Here is a 19,608-nt window from a genome sequence, read left to right on the forward strand (position 1 = left end):
TCCCTCTGCCTGTGTCTCTGCCTCCCTCTCTCTCTCTGTGTCTATCATGAATAAATAAATAAAATCTTAAAAAAAAAAAAAAAAGAGTATATCCAGGAGCTAACTCATTAAAATCCCTGAAAGCATTAAAAAACTACTAGGCAGATTAGTAAAAACCATTTCTTGGTTTGCAAGTTTTCTTCTCAGTAAATCAAAATCTGTTGTTTTAACTGTAGGGTATTCTGTTTTAGGCATCTTTACTGTATTTTTTAATTTTCTCAACAAGTCTAGAAATCAGGCATTATTCTTATATTCTTTAGTCTCAAAAAAAAGAATTCTATAGTACAGTCCCATATTACTCTTTAGTTAAATGACTCTAATCTAGCAGGCAGCTACTGGTTTAGTATTTTACCTATTTTGAAACACTAAGATATATCACTAACTATGGTTAAGGATGAGACTTGAGTGAAATGTTCTGGGCTGAAACTCCAGTTCTGCCATTTATGTCTTTTCTGTGCTTCTATTTGCTCACCTGTTAAGTGGGATAAGAATAGTATCTATTTCATAGGGTTGTGAGGGTGGAGTTCATCTCTCTACAACACTTAGAACAATGCCTAACACAATACTCAATAAATGTCTGTTGTAATTTTATTATTTAACAAAGCAAAAGTTTTCAGAACTTTAAGATACTTACAAATGCTAAGCATAAAGTAAAAAGATTGACAATTTACCAGGTTCTGTTTTCCAAATTATCAAATGATTACTTCTAGACTTCAAACTAGGAACTATACCTTCTGTGTTGTTCCTCTGACATAGCTCACCTTATCTCTAGTGCAAATACGCTTCCTATTATCTACTTCACAGACACGAGCAAATTTAAGAAAGCGCTGGTAATCAAAATTATTTTGTATTCCAAGATGATGGCAGTCCCTAGAAAGATTCCAAAACAGAGAGATGAAATTTTTCAGCAAGGAAACTGTACCTTAAATATTAACACTAAATATATATTAGGATTTCATTTTTTAATTTATTTAAATAAAAATTATATATACTTAAAGGATATAGGATTTTAACCAATTTTTCTGAAGTGTTCAGTGCATACCTGGCAAAATAATCCCATTTGTCCACATCAATGCCATTTCTTTTATTGGCCACTATTTCATAAAGGAAGCTTTTCTCTTTGGGACGTCCTTTATAAGGCCACTGGAAGACAAGAAAACTCACCAAAAGTTTTAGGATACAAACCAAACCTATTTACAAGCAAAGCAAAGCAACTGTGTTAATCTAAAAATTATAAACAAAAAAATTAAATTAAATTAAATTAAAATTAAAATTATAAACAGATACTTGAATGGGAATGTGAGATAACTTAGAAGGTTCTACTCTTTCCTTCTTTCACTTAATTCCTAAACTAGTAGAAAAAGGAAAAGAAATGCTAAGGTATGTGATATCCTGTTAATACTAAACCTTGTGCCATCAAAAGGATCCTAACTGGTTACATTTCTCATAATCAACAAGTTGTCTTCTTTTCTTGGCTTAAAAGTCTCTTTCAGATGTAATATCTAATTATGAATTGGTAAGAACGTCCCTAGTATGCTAATGCTTGAATTCATGCATGAAAATAGTATTATCCTTCAAAGTAGTTATACATCTAGTCTAAATGAAATGTAATGTTTACATAATTTTTGAAACTCCCATATTTTAGAAATAGAATATTTGGTTCAAAACTCAGCTCTGGGGCTGACCAGGTGGCTCAGCGGTTTAGCGCCACCTTTCGCCCAGGGCCTGATCCTGGAGACCTGGAATCAAGTCCCACATCGGGCTCTGCATGGAGCCCTCTCCTCTCCCCTCTGCCTGTATCTCTGCCTCTCTCTCTCTGTGTCTCTCATAAATAAATAAATAAAATCTTAAAACAAAACAAAACAAAACAAAACCCTCAGCTCTTTGGGGCACCTGAGTAGCTCAGTCAGTTAAGCATCAGCCTCAGGTCATGATCCCAGAGCCCCCAGATAGAGTCCCACATCAGGCTCCCTGCTCAGCTGGGAGTCTGCTTCTCCCTCTGCCCCTCACCCTACTCACACACTCTCTCTCTTAAATAAATAAAATCTTAAAAAGAAAAATAAAAAAATACAGCTCGTTATATAAGTAGATTTGTATATATTCAAGGAAAAGACCAAAAAACTCAGAGGGAAATTATTTTTCAACTTTTTTTTCATTATGATTATTTTTAAAGATTTTACTTATTTGAGAAAGATAGAGAGTGAGCACAAGCAGGGCGAGAAGCAGAAGGAGAAGCAGAGACTCCTCACTGAGCAGGGTACCCCACTCAGGGCTTGATCTCAGAACCGTGGGATCATGACCTGAGCCAAAGGCAGATGCTTACTTAGCCAACTAAGCCACCCAGGTGCCCCATATATATGTATATACACACACAGACATTCAGATTTACTTCTTTATTTGGGGGATGGGGGGGAGAGGCAGAGGGAGGAGAGAGAGAATCCCAAGCAGGCTCCATGCCCAGTGCAAAGCCCAGCATGGGGCTCAATCTCACAACCCTGAGATCATGACCTGAGCTGAAATCAAGTCAGACACTTAACCTACTGAGCTACCCAGGTGCTCCTCAACTTTTTTTCAACTAAAAAAAAAAACAAAAAACAGATTTTCCTTTAAGTTATTCAACTTTTTTTTCTAGACAACAGTACTTCAGGCTTCTATACAGAATGTACTGCATATATATTTATCAAAAAAATTTACATATGTATTTTGAGGCATAACTTCTAAAGAACTCAAGAGATTAAAAAATAGATAAGACTTTCATTTTTTTGCATTAAACAATAGAAACATACAACATATTTTTGTCACTTAGTCTCCTTAAGATAACCAAATATCTCTCTTCAAATAGCTTTGAAGGAAAGTAGAAAAGAGAAGATGGGAAACAGTCAATTCAAATTAAGTTATACACAAACTTACCAAAGAATCTTTGATTGGTGTTTCAAGTGGTCCTGTAATTTGTTCCTTGATAAAGCAAATATCTTCTTCAGGGATGAGACCATACTGTTCCATGACCGCTTTTAGTCCATTAGAATTAACCAGGTGCTCAAACATCATCACTGAGCCCTGTTCATGCTAGGAAAAATCAATACAATGTGGTCTGTTACAGACTCTAGTTCATTAGGGGCCCCAGATAATACATTTTTTTTAAAGATTTTATTTACTTATTCATGAGACACACACATACAGAGAGAGAGAGAGAGAGAGAGAGAAGCAGAGACAGAGGCAGAGGCAGAGGGAGAAGCAGGCTCCATGCAAGGAGCCTGATATGGGACTCAATACGTGGATCCAGGATCACACCCTGAGCTGAAGGCAGATGCTCAACCGCTGAGCCACCTAGGCATCCCCAAATTATTCTTGATTACAGGTAATTCAAAGATAAGTTTCCACTGCATGTTAATTATCTAGTTTCCAACTACTCTTTGCAGATATATATATATATATATATATATATGTGTTTTTTTTTTTTTTAAGGTAGACTTACCTCCAGCGTGAAGCCCAACACAGGGCTTGAACTCAAAACTCTGAGATCAAGACCTGAGCTGAGATCAGGAGTCAGATGTCTAATTGACTGAGCCACCCAGGTGCCCCTTGCAGATATTTTTAAAAACCTGCCAAATTGGTATGCCTAGGTGGCTGAGCAGTTGAGCATCTGCCTTCAGCTCAGAGCATGATCCTGGGTCCGGGGATCGAGTGCTGCATCAGACTCCCTTGTGAGGAGCCTGCTTCTCCCTCTGTCTAGGTCTCTGCCTAAAAAAAAGTTTATAGTGGAGAAATCTGTAAACAATACCTGAATCAATTGATCAAAGTTATTATCACCAGCAATGTGTTAAACAGATTTTATGTGCCTCTGATGTGATATACTAAGAAGATAAATGTGGCATCTCTCTGTGTCTCATGAATAAATAAATAAATAAATCTTAAAAAAACAAAACAAAAAAATTCCTGCCAAATCTGTATTTTACTAGCCTATAAACATTTTACATGTTATGTTCATCATTATATCATATTTAATGAGATATAATCCTTTACAGTACAGAGGTACTACACAGTACAGTACAGAATATTACCCAGTTACACAGGTGCAATCCTGCTTTAATGAATATCACTATGAAATTCAGTTCTATTGGGGTGCCTGGCTAACTCAGTTGGTAGAGCACAAGACTCTTAATCTTGGGTCATGAGTTCAAGCCCTGCACTTGAAGTAGTGTGAAGCCTACTTAAAATTTTTGTAAAATTCAAAAAACAAAATCAGTTCTATTGTTTCATCAGCCTTGAAACATGTAAGGTTAAAAAATTCTTAAGCAATTCCATCTAGTGGTGAAAAGAGGTGACTGCAAATTTGCCAGTAAAAACAAAAGTGTTTTAGAGCTCTGAGATCAACATTTAAGTAAGAATCGTAAATTGGCCTTTTTTTACTAATCTATGTTTGCTCATTCACAAGTGTAAAGACGATATGATCCCCTGAAGACATCGGTGCCCTCACAGGTTTTACCAAAAACTGAAAATGAAAATAAAACCTGGATGGTCATCCTATAACTATTTTTTAAATTGAATCAAGATGTAGGGGATCCCTGGGTGGCGCAGCGGTTTGGCGCCTGCCTTTGGCCCAGGGCGCGATCCTGGAGACCCGGGATCGAATCCCACGTCGGACTCCCGGTGCATGGAGCCTGCTTCTCCCTCTGCCTATGTCTCTGCCTCTCTCTCTTTCTGTGTGACTATCATAAATAAATAAAAAAAAAATTAAAAAAAAAAAATTAAATTGAATCAAGATGCATATAAATTACAAAGAGGAAAAACAGTTGACGTTTATAGTGGAGGGGCACCTTGGTGGTTCAGTCAATTGGGCGACTGCTTTTGGCTCAGGTCATGATCCCGGGATCCTGGGATGGAGCCCTGCATCAGGCTCCCTACTCAGTGGGGAGGTTGCTTCTCAGTCTCCCTCTGCGGCTCCCCCAAATAGTGTGTGCTTGTGCTCTCTGTCCAATGAATAAATAAAATCCTTTTAAAAAATTATTATTTATTCATAAGAGACACAGAGAGAGAGAGAGAGAAGAGAGAGGCACAGACACAGGCAGAGGAGAAGCAGGAACCATGCAGGGAGCCTGATGTGGGACCCAATCCTGGGTCCCCCGGACCAGGCCCTGGGCCGAAGGAGGCAATAAACCGCTGAGCCACCTGGGCTGCCCCAATAAATAAAATCTTAAAAAAAAAAAAAAAAAAAGTTTATAGTGGAGAAATCTGGTAAACAATGCCTCAATCAAGTGATCAAAGTTATTATCACCAGTAATGTGTTAAACAGATTTTATGTGCCTCTAACGTGATATACTAAGAAGATACAATGTGGCGTTCTACCAAAAATACAGTCTGACACTGTGTATCAGAACACTGCAAATATCAGACAAATTGAGGGGCATTCCAGAAACAACTCACCTGTACTCTTCAAAAATAAGGTCAGGGCAGCCCAGGTGGCTCAGCAGTTTAGTGCCGCCTTCAGCCCAGGGCCTGATCCTGGAGACCCAGGATCGAGTCCCATGTCAGGCTCCCTGCATTGAGCCTGCCTCTCTCTCTCTCTCTCTGTATCTTTCATGAATAAATAAAATCTTAAAAAAAAATAACAAGGTCATAAAAGATGAAGACTTGTTCCAGATCACAGAAGAGTAAAGAGAAACTGCAACTAAGTAGTATGTATGGGTCAGGGAGGGAAAAAAGTTTTCTTCCTCCTTTTCTATATGGACACTTGGTGCAATTTGAAAGAAAGTATAAATTAGATACTAGTACAGCATCAATATTAATTTTCTGATTTTGATACTTAATACTTATGTATAAGTATCAAGTTATGTAAAAGAGTATTTTCATTTTTAGGAAATACTCATTAAAGTATTTAGGAATAAAGAAGTAGGTCTACAACTTACTTCCAGTTTAGTATATGTGCTGCTGAAGTGAGCACACTTCCAAACAGTTTAGAAAAAAAAACTATTGGTTTCTTTTTTTTTTAAGATTTTTATTTTAAGTAATCTCTACACCCAACATGGGGCTCAAAATCCTAAGTCCCAGGTTGGGCTCTATGCTCAGCAGGAAGTCTACTTCTCTCCCTCTCCCTCTGTTCTTCCCCCCACTTACATGCCTTCTCTCTCAAAAAAATAAATCTTTAAAAGAATAAAAATAAATAAATAGGGGCTCCTGGGGGGCTCAGTCAGACATCTCTTAGTTTTGGTTTGGGTCATTATCTCATGGGTTGTGGGATCAAACCCTGCATCAGGCTCTGCTTTCAGCAGGGGATCTGTTTGGGGATTCTCTCCCTCTGCCCCTCCCTCTACTCGCACACTCTCTTTCTCTCTCAAAAATAGATAAATAAATCTTTTTTAAAAAAACCATAAGAAATAAAAATAAGGGCAGCCCGGGTGGCTCAGTGGTTTAGCGTTTGCCTTCGGCCCAGGGCATGATCCTGGAGACCCAGGATTGGGTCCCACGTCAGGTTCCCTGCATGGGGCCTGCTTCTCCCTCTGCCTGTGTCTCTGCCTCTCTCTCTCTGTGTGTGTGTGTCTTTCATGAATGGATGAATAAAAAAAAAAAAAGAATGATTTAAAAAAAAGAAATAAAAATAAAATCTTTAAAAAAAGATGGTGAGGGATCCCTGGGTGGCGCAGCGGTTTGGCGCCTGCCTTTGGCCCAGGGCGGGATCCTGGAGACCCGGGATGGAGTCCCACGTCGGACTCCCGGTGCATGGAGCCTGCTTCTCCCTCTGCCTATGTCTTTGCCTCTCTCTCTCTCTCTGTCTGTGTGACTATCATAAATAAATAAAAATTAAAAAAAGATGGTGAAAAAAATAAAAATAAATAAAATAAAATAAAAAAGATGGTGAAAGGCCAATTTTTTTTTATTTTTAAAAGTTTATTCATTTAAGTAATCTCCACACCCAATGTGGGGCTTGAAATTGTAACCTTGAGATCAAGAGCCACATGCTCTAGCAATTGAGCCAGCCAGGCACCCCTAAAAGGCCAAATTTGGGGGGGGGGGAGCAGAGATTTATTTATTTACTTGAGAGAGAGAGAGAAAGGAAGGGCAGAGGAAGAGAGAATCTCAAGCTGACTCAGTGCAGCCCACAGAGACTCACTCAAGGCTTGTTCCCATGACCCTGAGATCACGACCTGAAACCAAGAGTTAGAAACCTAAATGACTACACCAACCAGGTACCCCTAAATGGTCAAAATTTTACATATAAAGACTTGAAAATTGGGGCACCTGGTGGCCCAGTTGGTACAGAATCTGACTTTGAATCTCAGGGTTACGAGTTCAAGCCCTGTGTTGAGCATGGAGCCTACTTTAAAAAAACAAATACAAAGACTTGCAAATAGCTGAGTAGATCCTATTTAGATCAGCCTTGCTGAAGAAAACAACTATTAAGTCTGGACAACTTCCTAAAGGTACTGGCAGGCCACCAAAAGCAGGCTGATGTTAGAAGGAAGTTAACACTTGGAAGATAAAAAGCACTGGGCAATAGTCCAGTTCTTTTATGGCCGTTAGCATGAGGCCCCAAGGCAGCAAAACTACAGAAGAACTACCCATCTTAGTTGAAGAATCAGAATACTCCATCAGAATTTAAAATTTGTTTCTCAAAGGCACCACTAAAAAAATGAATTGGCGGGCAGCCCGGGTGGCTCAGAGGTTTAGCGCCGCCTTTGGTCCAGGGCATGATCCTGGAGACCCAGGATCAAATCCCACGTTGGGCTCCCAACATGGAGCCTGCTTCTCCCTCTGCCTGTGTCTCTGCCTCTCTCTCTCTCTCTCTCTCTGTCTCCATGAATAAACAAATAAATAAATCTTAAAAAAATAAATTAAAAAAAATGAATTGGCAAGTCAGAGAAAAAAAATCTTTACAACACATGTATTTATAATATAAATATAGTTACTATATATACTATTTTTTATATATAGTTATATCATATGTAATTACTCAAATAAATTAAAAGCCAAACAATAAGATTTTTTAAAAATGGGCTAATGTTGAAAGAACTCTTCACAAAAGAAAATATATCAGGGGCAACTGGGTGGCTCAGGGATTGAGCATCTGCCTTTGGTTCGGGTCGTGATCCTGGGGTCCTGGGATCGGGTCTCACATTGGGTTCCCTAGAGGGAGCCTGCTTCTCCTTCTGCCTGTGTCTCTGCCTCTGTGTCTCTCATGAATTAATAAAAATCTTTAAGACAACAACAATAAAAACAAAAGAAAATATATCAATAACAAAATATAGGAAATGGTACTCAACAAACATTAAAGAATGTTAAAAAAAACAAAAAAAAAAAAACAAACACACATCCAAAACACCACTTGACACTCATTAGAAAGGATAATCTAAAAAAACCCAAATGAAAAAAAAAAAAAAAAAAAAAAAACCAAATGTTGACAAGGCTGAGGAACAGGAAATCTCCCACACTGGCGATGAAGTGAAAAATGGTATAATATGGGAAAGGTCTAGGAGTTTCTTATAAAGTAAACATGATCTGGCATTTTTACTCTTAGGCATTTTAACTAAAAGAAATGAAGACATTTTCCACAAAAATCATGTACAGTGATGTGTATAGAAACCTTATTTGTAATAATCAAGAAGCGAAAACAACTCAAATTCTATCAAAGGGAAAAAGGATAATCAAATCACAATTTATCCTGCAATGGAATACTACCTAAGCAGTAAGCAGGGATCAACAGGTGATGCACACAACATGAATGAGTCTCACAATCATCATGTTATGTGAATAAAAGCAAGACACAAATGAGTATCTATGATAGGATTCTACTCATATTAAACCTGAGAATAGGAAAAACAAACCTAGGTTTATAAAACTAGGTTTATAAAACCTAGGTTATAAACCTAGGTGATGAGAGAGAAGCAGGCATTGACTGAGAAAGGCCTAAGAGAATTCTCAAGAAGATGAAGACATACCATATCCTGACTTGCGTAGCAGTGACATGAACAACTATCAAAAATTCACTGAACCAGGAGCACCAAGGCTGGCTCAGTCAGTGGGGCGTGTGACTCTTGATCTTGGGGGGTCATGAGTGTGAGCCCCATATGTTGGGTACAGAGATTACTAAAAATAAACAATAAATTTAAAAAATATTCACTGAGGGCAGCCCCGGTGGCATAGCGGTTTAGCGCCGCCTGCAGCCCAGGGCGTGATCCTGGAGATCTGGGATCAAGTCCCACGTCGGGCTCCCTGCATGGAGCCTGCTTCTCCCTCTGCCTGTGTCTCTGCCTCTCTCTCTCCCGCTCTGTATCTCTCATGAGTAAATAAAATAAAATCTTAAAAAAAAAAAATATTCACTGAACTGTACACTTAAGATCCATACAACTTACTAGATGTCAATTACTCCTTTACAAGGAAAAAAAAAAAAAAAAAAGAAAAGCCAGCATCTGGCTGGCTCAGTTGATGGTGTGTGACTTTTGATCTCGGCATCATAGGTTCGAGTCTTACACTCGGTGTAGATGTTACTTTCAAAAAGTAAATATTTTTTAAAAAGAAAGGAAAGGAGAGGAGAGGAGAGGGGAGGGGAGGGGGAAAGAAAAGAAAGAAAAGAAAAAGAAAAGAAAAGAAAAGAAAAGAAAAGAGAAAAAGAAAGAAAGAAAAAGAAAAAGAAAAAGAAAAGAAAAGAAAAAAGAAAAGAAAAGAAAAGAAAAGAAAAGAAAAGAAAAGAAAAGAAAAAAGAAAAGAAAAGAAAAGAAAAAAGAAAGAAAATAGAGGTTGACATAGAAGAACCCGTCGGTAGGTACTAATATCCTTTTCAACTCCAGGTTCCAGAAAGACAACGTGGTAAAAAATGGAAGCCAGCCTAACTTCCTGTTTCAAAAACTGATTCCAAAAACAGGGGTCAGGGCAGCCCGGGTGGCTCAGCGGTTTAATGCCGCCTTCAGCCTGGGGTGTGATCCTGGAGACCCGGGATCGAGTCCCACATCAGGCTCCCTGCATGGAGCCTGTTTCTCTCTCTGCCAGTGTCTCTGCCTCTCTCTCTGTGTGTCTCTCATGAATAAATAAATAAAATCTTAAAAAAAAAAAAATAGAGGGCAGTGACCTGCATATCCCTATTTATAAAATAGTTCATTTAATATAAATGATCAAACTTGACTGGTATTGGCTACTTCATGATCAAAACAAATGAGTTAAAATAGAGTTGGTCTTTTATTTATTTATTTTTTTTCAATAGTATGATAGAATAGTAAGAGCTTTAAATTAGCAGATAGAGGGACACTTGGGTAGCTCAGTCAATTAAGCATCTGTTCAGCTTGGGTCATGATCTCAGGGTCCCAGGATTGAGCCCTGTGATGGGCTCCTTGCTCAGCAGGACACTGCTTCTCCCTCTCCATCTGTCCCTCCTCTCCCCCCTAGCTCATGCTCTTTCTCAAAAAAATTTTTAAAAGATCTTTTTAAAAAATTAGCAGTTAGAAAACCTGGTTTTCTAGTGCTGGCTCTACCATTTAACAGCTTTGTGATTAAAAAAAAAAAAAAGATTTATTTTTTGAGAGAGTGCATGTGCACATGTGTGCAGGGGAGAGGGGCAAAGAGACAGTGAATCTTAAGCAGACTCCACACTCAGCAAAACAAGGCTCAATCTCACAACCCCGAGATCATGACCTGAGCTGAAACCAAGAACTGGTCACTTAACTAAGCCAACTTTGTGATTTTGTGTATAGGCATACTTCTGTGAGCTTCTATACCTCTATATAATTACACTTATAAAACTGAAGATAACGATTCCTTCCTTAAAGGAAGGCAACTGGGTGGCTCAGTGGTTGAGCATCTGTCTTTGGCTCAGGTCATGATCCCAGGGTCCTGGGATTGAGTCCCGCAACCGGCTCCCTGCATGGAGCCTGCTTCTCCCTCTGCCTATGTCTCTGCCTCTCTCTGTGTGTCTCCCGTGAGTAAATAAATAAAATCTTAAAAAAAAAAAAAAAAAAAAAGAAGAAGAAGAAGAAGAAGAAGAAGACTATTAGGACACCAAATGAAACATACACAGACAAACATCCTGAACACTATAATGGAGAAGTATACTATAACACAACAATGGTTGCTTAATAGTCTTTACTAACTATGTATATATGAATACATACCGTCCATTTCACATTTGGGCGAGCAAGTGGAATAAATCTTCCATCAAACATATGAGAAAATGGCCCATGACCTTAAAAACAAAAGCAGCCTTAGAACAAGGAAACTGCTTGTAGATTGGCAAAATATGAATCTATTTTTTATCTTTCTAGCTTAACTTGAAAATGAACAGATATTAACAATCTATGTCACAAAAAGGGGACACACAACTCCATGTTATGGTTTTATGTTAACAACTTTGGTTCTTTGTATAGCATACCGAGATCATGACAAAGGCCAGCAATCTGAACACAGAGCACATCTCGTCCACTTATCTGCAGCTCTGGTTGCTTCTCACGCAGTGCACGAACCAGACATCCTGCTAGATACCCTACACTGCAGAGTAAACAAAACAAAAAATAACATAAAGTCACTCTTCCTTTTGAAAGATGATACTTCTGGACCTAAAGAACTTTAATATGTTTCTTAAATGTTCTCATATATCTCTACAAAAAGTTAAAGAGTAGTCTGTTTCAGAACTACTACTACAGGCCCAAACATACAAACAGAATCCCCAAAGTAGGACCTCTTGGCTCACAACCAGGAATCATTAGGGAAATGCAACATTAAAACCGCAATGAAATACCACCCTTACACTCATTAGAAAGGTTATTATGAAACAAAACAAAACCCAATAAACAAAGTAACAAATGTTGGCTTGGATGTAGAGAAACTAGACCCCTTACATACTGTTGTTGGGAATATAAACTTGTGCAGCCACTATGAAAAACAATACGTTTCCTCAAAAAATTAAAAATAGAATTACCATACAAGCCCGCAGTGCCCTGTGGGTATGTACCCAAAACACTGAAAGCAGAGTCTCAGAGAAATATATGAATCGTAGCAACACTATTCACAATAGCCAGAGGTGGAAGCAACCCAAGTGTCCACTCATGAATAAAGGAATAAACAAAATGTGGTATAAACATATAATTGAATAATATCTAGTCTTAAAAAAGGACATTCTCACATATGCTCCAACATAGATGAACTTTGGGAAAATTATGCCAAGTGAATTGAACCAGTCCAAAAAGAGAAATACTGTAAGATATTACTTATATGAGGTACCTAGAGTAGTTAAATTCATAGAAACAGAACATAGAATGGTGATGACCAGAAGCTAGAGGGAGAGGAGAATGGGGAATTGTTATTTAATGGGTATAGATTTTAGTTTTGCAAGATGAAAATGTTCTAGAGTTTGGTTGCACAATAATATGGATATATTTAACACTATTGAACATACATGCAGTGACTGAGCATCTGCGTTTGGCTCAGGGCATGATCCCGGGTCTTGGGATGGAATCCTGCATCACATTCCCCGCAGGGAGCCTGTTTCTCCCTCTGCCTAGGTCTCTGCCTCCCTCTGTGTGTCTCTCATGAATAAATAACTAAAATCTTTTTTAAAAAATGTTTTTTAAAAAATAAAAAATAAAAATGGTTTTAAGATGGTAAGTTTATTATTCTATGTATTTTACTACAAGTATTTTTCAAAGAAGCAAGACTTCTGGCTTTGTAACGTTTACAACATAGATTGAAGATAAAGTGCCTGACAAATGTTAAATGCACTTTTAGCATATTCCCTGAAAGTAATTCCTGAATGAATACAATATCTTTCTTTTCCCATTTAGCTCTGAACTCCAGGAAGTTAGAGACAATTGCTACCCTGTTGGTTTGGTAAAGCCTCATAAGTATTCAATAAATGTGTTGATGAATGAATGCACATTTGAGTAGACACTTGTATTCTGGCTATTAAAAACGCTTCCAAAAAAAGCCCCATAGAAACCAAAAAACACTTCAAAACAAAGTAAAACAGTATAAGTATTTCACAAAACCTAGAAAACTGTCCAGTTCTACCCAGCCCATGTTCTACTAGCTCCAAATTTTATAACGGAAAAGCAGACCAAATTCTCAACTTGGTTGTATGTAACAGAGGTGTCACCTTCTCTAAGGCTTGTGAATATTTTTCTGATCTACAAATTTCCTGATAGGTGAATAAAACCATCTGGTTTCAAATGGCACTTCTGTACAAGACTAAACAGGAAAACTAAATAATCAAACTTACAAAATTAGTTATACCAGTAACCAAACATGTTAGGTTTGAAGTACTTAAACACAAATACATCATCCAAATTACCTATCAATAGACACTTTATCTTTCCAGGAAGGATCTGAATTGGCTTATAAGAATATATAAAATAAATAAAATATATCAAGGTAAATCAAAACCTCAGTTTTCTCATCAACAAAATATGGATATTATTACCATTTTGTCAAATACTCTAAAAGGTAAGATGAGACAGTCATTTCATAAGATAAAGAAGGTATTTAATAACTGTTAATTCCCCATCAATGGACTTCTTACCCTAGACTGTGCTCAAATCGATTGTGCGAAGCACCTGGAAAAATGTAGTAACTGCCTCCCAACTGTTTGATATATCGAAGCCGCTGAAATTGAGGTGTGTCGATGATTCGGATGAGGAGAGGGTGGAGTTCAATGTGGCCATGGATAGGATCATTAATTACCTAGAAAATTATGTTTAAATTGGTATCAGTAACAATATGTAACTCCATCTAAAATTTTTGTACAGTCATTCCTATCTACAGTGCACAGTCAAAGCTATTCAATTGTTCTCAGGTAAGAACACGACTATGGGAAATAACAAGATATTAATATAATATTACCTTACTATCAGATAGATCAAGTATGTTGGATCTGGGTATATTTTACTTCTTCTTAATGGATGCTAAGAATAGAATGATAAGAATTCCAATCATTTTATTATGATTTGATTAGCCTTTGATAAATTAGTCTTGTATTCAACTTAAATACAAGTATGTTATTTAACATACTCCTTTAGATTATAAAAGCCAGGGATGCCTGGGTGGCTCAGTGGTTAAGCGTTGCCTTCGTCTCAGGGAGTGATCCCAGGGTCCTGGGATCGAATCCCATACCAGGCTCCCTGCTGGAAGCCTGCTTCTCCCTCTGCCTATGTCTCTGCCTCTCTCTCTCTCTCTCTCTGTCTCTCATGAATAAATAAATTAATTAATTAATTAAAAAATATATATATATATATATTTTTTTTTTACCGCAGGCTAAAAAAATAAAATCTTAAAAAAAAAAAACATCTTAAAAGCCATACTAGGCAGCCCCAGTGGCACAGTGGTTTAGTGCCGCCTGCAGCCCAGGGCGTGATCCTGGAGACCCGGGATCGAGTCCCACGTCAGGCTGTCTGCACGGAGGCTGCTTCTCCCTCTGCCTGTGTCTCTGCCTCTCTCTCTCTCTCTCATGAATAAATAAATAAAATCTTAAAATAAAATAAAATAAAATCTTAAAAAAAAATAAAGTAAGTGGTGCTTGGGTGGCTCAGTTGGTTAAGTGGCTGCCTTCAATTCAGGTCATGAGGGCAGCCCTGGTGGCGCAGCGGTTTAGCACCGCCTGCAGTCCAGGGCGTGATCCTGGAGACCCTGGATCGAGTCCCACATCAGGCTCTCTGTATGATGCCTGCTTCTCCCTCTACCTGTGTCTCTGCCTCTCTTTCTCTATCTCTGTGAATAAATTAAAAAAAAAAATCAATTCAGGTCATGATCCCTGTCCTGTGTCCTGGGTTCGAACCCTGCATCGGGCTCCTGCCTCAATGGGCAGCCTGCTCCTCCCTCTACACCACTTGTGCTCTCTCACACATGCTCTCTCTCTCTCTCAAATAAATAAATCTTCCAAAAAAAAAAAAGTAAAAGAAAAATAAAAGAAAATCATATATTGGTCTTTTCCTTTCCCCTTATATATAAGATTAATGTAACCACCACAAAGAGAATCTATTTTTTTAAAAGAATCTATTTTTTTTAATAATAAATTTATTTTTTATTGGTGTTCAATTTGCCAACATACAGAATAACACCCAGTGTTCATCCCGTCAAGTGCCCCCCTCAGTGCCCGTCACCCATTCACCCCCACCCCCCGCCCTCCTCCCCTTCCACCACCCCTAGTTCGTTTCCCAGAGTTAGGAATCTTTATGTTCTGTCTCCCTTTCTGATATTTCCTACTCATTTCTTCTCCCTTCCCTTCTATTCCTTTTCACTATTATTTAGATTCCCCAAATGAATGAGAACATATAATGTTTGTCTTTCTCCGATTGACTTATTTCACTCAGCATAATACCCTCCAGTTCCATAAGAGAATCTATTTTTTAAAAATATTTTATTTATTTGAGAAAGAGCAGAAGCAGGAGGAGTAGCAGAGGGAGAGAAAGAAGCAGATTCACTGCTGAGCCAGGAACATGGGCTCAATCCCAGGACCTTAGATCATAACCTGAGCTGAAGGCATAGGTTTAACTGAGCCACCCAGGTGTCCCTAGAATCTATTTCATTATTAAAAGTTATAAAAAAAAATTCTATAATCTATTTTTAGTCCATTTAAGGGTCTAAAAGTCTTCACTGTCAATTTTTCAGGTGTAATAACTGGTTAAAACAAAGAACATTTAAGTAGCTTTATTAAAAAAAAAAAAAGAGGGGCACCTGGGTGGCTCCGTTGGTTAAGCAACCAGCTCTTGGTTTCGGCTCAGGTCATGATCTCAGGGTTGTGAGATCGAGCTCTGTGCAGGGTTCCACATACTCAGCTTGAGATTCTCTCTCCTTCCCCCTCTCTCCCTCCACTCCTTCCCCCATGCACTCTTTCTCTTTCTCTCTCAAATGGATAAAATTTTTTTAAAAAATAAAAACAAAAAAAATCAAGAACTCAAAATCATTTTAGCATAGTATCATAATATACATACTTTTCATGTCAAAATGCATCATGAGCACTTTTATATTTTGCAAATCTTAATAATTATCCATTTAGAAGAAAAAGATTTATTTTAGACAGAGAGCATGCAAGCGTATGAACAAGAGCAGGGGGAGGGGCAGAGGGAAAGAGAGAAACTCAAACAGACTCCATGCTGAGCCTAAGCCCAACAAGGGGCTTGATCCCACAACCTGGAGATCACCGCCTGAACTGAAATCAAGAGCTGGAGGCTAAACTGACTGAGCCACCCAGGTGCTCTATCTTTTTTTTTTTTTTTTTAAAGTAAGCTCGCCCAACATGGAGCTTGATCTCACAACCTGAGATCAAGAATTGCATGCTAAGAAAAAAAGAGTTGCATGCTCTCCACACTGATAGACTGAGCCAGACACCTCAATAATTATCCTTATAACGGTTCCATTTCATTGATAAACTTTTTTTTTTAAGATTCTTTTTTTTTATTAAGGAGTGCCTGAGTGGCTCAGTCGGTTAACCAACTGCCTTCGACTCACAACCCGATCTCAGAGTCCTGGCATAGAGCCCCGCATCAGACTCCCTGCTCAGCAGGTTATCTACTTCTCCCTTTCCCACTCCAGGTCCCTCTGTTTGTACCCCCCTCTCTGTCAAATATATAAATAAAATCTTTAACAAAAAAAACGATTTTTTAATTTATTTGACAGACAGAGAGTTCTTGTGCAAATGCGTGCATGAGAGTAAGTGGGGCAGAGGGACAGAGATGATCTCAACCAGACTCTACGCTGCTGAGTATGAAACCCACAGGGAGCTCAATCTCATGATCCAGAGATCATGACCTGAGCTAAAATCGAGAGTTGGACACTTAACTGGCTGAGCCACCTAGGTGCCTCATGATGAACTTTTTTTTTTTTTTTTTTTTTTGACAGAGAGAGAGAGAAAGAGAGAGCACACACGAGTGCACAATCAGGGGGAGTGGCAGGTAGAGGGAGAGGGAGTCCAATGGAGGGCTCAATCCCAGGACCCTGGGATCATGACCTGAGCCGAAAGCAGGCACTTAATGGACTGAGCCACCAAAGTGCCCAGAACTAACATTTTTAAATCATTCCCCTGATGTAGGGCAACTAGCTGTTGGTAATTCAAGGTATATTATTTCATATTTCCTTCCCAACTCTTAATGATTGTGAATATATTAAAGTGTCTCAATCAATATTTATAATCTGTTGTTTTTATTCTCCCATTATTTAATATAAACTACTCCTTATACTTGTCACTTTTAAAGATTATATGATTCTCTGGGACGCCTGGGTGGCTCAGCGGTTGGACGTCTGCCTTCAGCTCAGGGCGTGATTCCGCGATCAGGGATCGAGTCCTACATCAGGCTCCCTGCATGGAGCCTGCTTCTCCCTCTGCCTGTGTCTCTGCCTCCCTCTCTATAAGTCTCTCATGAATAAATAAATAAATAACATTTTTTAAAAACTAAATAAAAGGGATCCCTGGGTGGCGCAGCGGTTTGGCGCCTGCCTTTGGCCCAGGGCGCGATCCTGGAGACCCGGGATCGAATCCCACGTCGGGCTCCCGGTGCATGGAGCCTGCTTCTCCCTCTGCCTGTGTCTCTGCCTCTCTCTCTCTCTCTCTCTGTGTGTGACTATCGTAAATAAATAAAAATTAAAAAAAAAAAAAAACTAAATAAAAAAAATTAAATTAAATTAAAACAAGATTATATGATTCTCTATTGTGTTACTAGCCAAGAAGGATTAAACAATCCTATTGTCTACAAAGTGTCTCCTATATACACAAAACATGGAGGATGAGATGAATAAGGTATCATTCCTGCGTTCTGCAGGAGATAACAGAATATATGTCCAGAGTAGTGGCGAAAGAGAATGCAGAATAAGAAACAAAAAGGAGTGGTCAGTTCTACCCTGAAGAGAGAGAACCACTAGGGAAAAATAGAGCTGGTAATTCTATAATACATATTAAGAGATGGTACATTAAGGAGTACATTAAGAAGGCATTTCACTCGAGATTCATTGGACAAATTAGCACCTGTTAGGTTGAACACTAATTCGTCCTACTGTTACACAATTCTAAGCTTCAGAGGCCAACTAAATTTAGCATGAAGAAAACAATCAAGAATGAAAGGTTGTGACCTTGGGTTAGGCAAGCAATGGTTTATTAGATATGATGAAAGCACGAGAGGCAAAAAGAACAAAAAATAAACTGGACTACATCAAAATGAAAAGCTTTTGTGCTGTAAAGAACAGCACCTCTAAGAAAGTAAAGATGATCCAGAGAATGGGAGAAAATACTTGAATATCATATATCTGACATGGGGCTTATATCCAGAATACATAATCTTTTTTTTTTTTTAATGTAATCTCTATGCCCAATGTGGGGCTCAAACTCATGACCCTAAGATCAAGAGCTTCATGTTCTACTGACTGAGCCACCCAGGAGCCCCAACTTGTAGACTTCAAATGACTGAATTGTGAGCTATGTGAATTATATCTCACTAAAGCTGTTCTTTTTTATTTTATTTTTTAAATTTTTAATTTATTTATTCATGAAAGACACAGAGAGGGAGAGAGGCAGAGACACAGGCAGAGGGTGAAGCAGGCTCCATGCAGGGAGCCTGACGTGGGACTCGATCCCGGGACTCCAGGATCGCACCCTGGGCCAAAGGCAGGCGCTCAACCGCTGAGCGACCCAGGGATCCCTAAAGCTGTTCTTTAAAAGAAAAGAACAGGAACACCTGGGTGGCTCAGTGGTTGAGCATCTGCCTTTGGCTCAGGTCATGATCCCAGAGTCCTGGGATAGAGTTCTGCATCAGGCTCCCTAAAGGGAGCCTGCTTCTCCCTCTGTCTATGTCTCTGCTTGTCTCTCATGAATAAATACTTAAAAAAAAAAAAACAAAAAGAAAATAAAAGCTGGATACCAAATTAGAGTAGGTACAATCATTCATTCAGCTGTACAGCTGCTGAAACTAAAATCATCTAAGCTATCAATTTCATTTCTATACTGTGACTCACTGACTAAAGTACTTAGTAACTTTAAAATCTATTCTCAAAAACTGTAAATTATAACTCTTACATACATGTAGTTAGACAATTTTCTGTTTCTGATGAAAAACAGAAAGAATAAAAGTGAGCAAATGAAACTGCTGATTGTCTTGAATATTATCTCAAAAATATTTTGTTGTGGGCAGCCCGGGTGGCTCAGGGGTTTAGCGCCGCCTTCAGCCCAGGGCCTGATCCTGGAGACCCAGGATCGAGTCCCACATCAGCTCCCTACATGGAGCCCGCTTCTCCCTCTCTCTCTCTCTGTCTCAAACAAATAAATAAAATCTTTAAAAAAAATATTTTGTTGTAAATTTTAATTGTGAAAATGGGAAGAACACTCAATGCTGCCCTTTTCATGAAGGACAAAATAGATTACAGGATAGCAACTTTCTTCTAACTATAGGACAAAATTGTTAAAGATCATCTTAAATAAATGATCATTCCATTTAATTCTTCATGAAAAGAATGAGGCATTTTAACATTAGGAAACTTTCAGAAAGGGCTAAAATATGATTAGTTTTCAAATAAAATACTTGCTGTAAGAACCACTACTTGGTCTATAAAAAAAAATTATTGTAGGACTGAACCAAACACATTCATTAAATATTTTAAAACATAGGGCACCTA

The 19,608-nt window shown here is 38.4% G+C and overlaps 1 protein-coding gene across 2 annotated transcripts in view; it reads right to left on the reverse strand.

Annotated features, from left to right (window-relative positions):
* The window catches only part of SAMHD1 (SAM and HD domain containing deoxynucleoside triphosphate triphosphohydrolase 1), a 56,697-nt gene that overhangs the window by 19,814 nt on the left and 17,275 nt on the right, over positions 1-19,608 (reverse strand). For both annotated transcript variants that reach the window (XM_077873034.1, XM_077873035.1), the window contains exons 4-9: positions 13,535-13,695; positions 11,393-11,508; positions 11,136-11,206; positions 2,950-3,105; positions 1,082-1,182; positions 801-909 (exon numbers count right to left, since the gene is read on the reverse strand). In XM_077873034.1, the coding sequence (XP_077729160.1) occupies positions 801-909; positions 1,082-1,182; positions 2,950-3,105; positions 11,136-11,206; positions 11,393-11,508; positions 13,535-13,695 (714 nt within the window). The remainder of the gene's footprint in view (positions 1-800; positions 910-1,081; positions 1,183-2,949; positions 3,106-11,135; positions 11,207-11,392; positions 11,509-13,534; positions 13,696-19,608) is intronic.

The sequence above is a fragment of the Canis aureus genome, chromosome 26 (genome assembly GCF_053574225.1).
Source record: "Canis aureus isolate CA01 chromosome 26, VMU_Caureus_v.1.0, whole genome shotgun sequence".
NCBI classification, from domain to species: domain Eukaryota; kingdom Metazoa; phylum Chordata; class Mammalia; order Carnivora; family Canidae; genus Canis; species Canis aureus.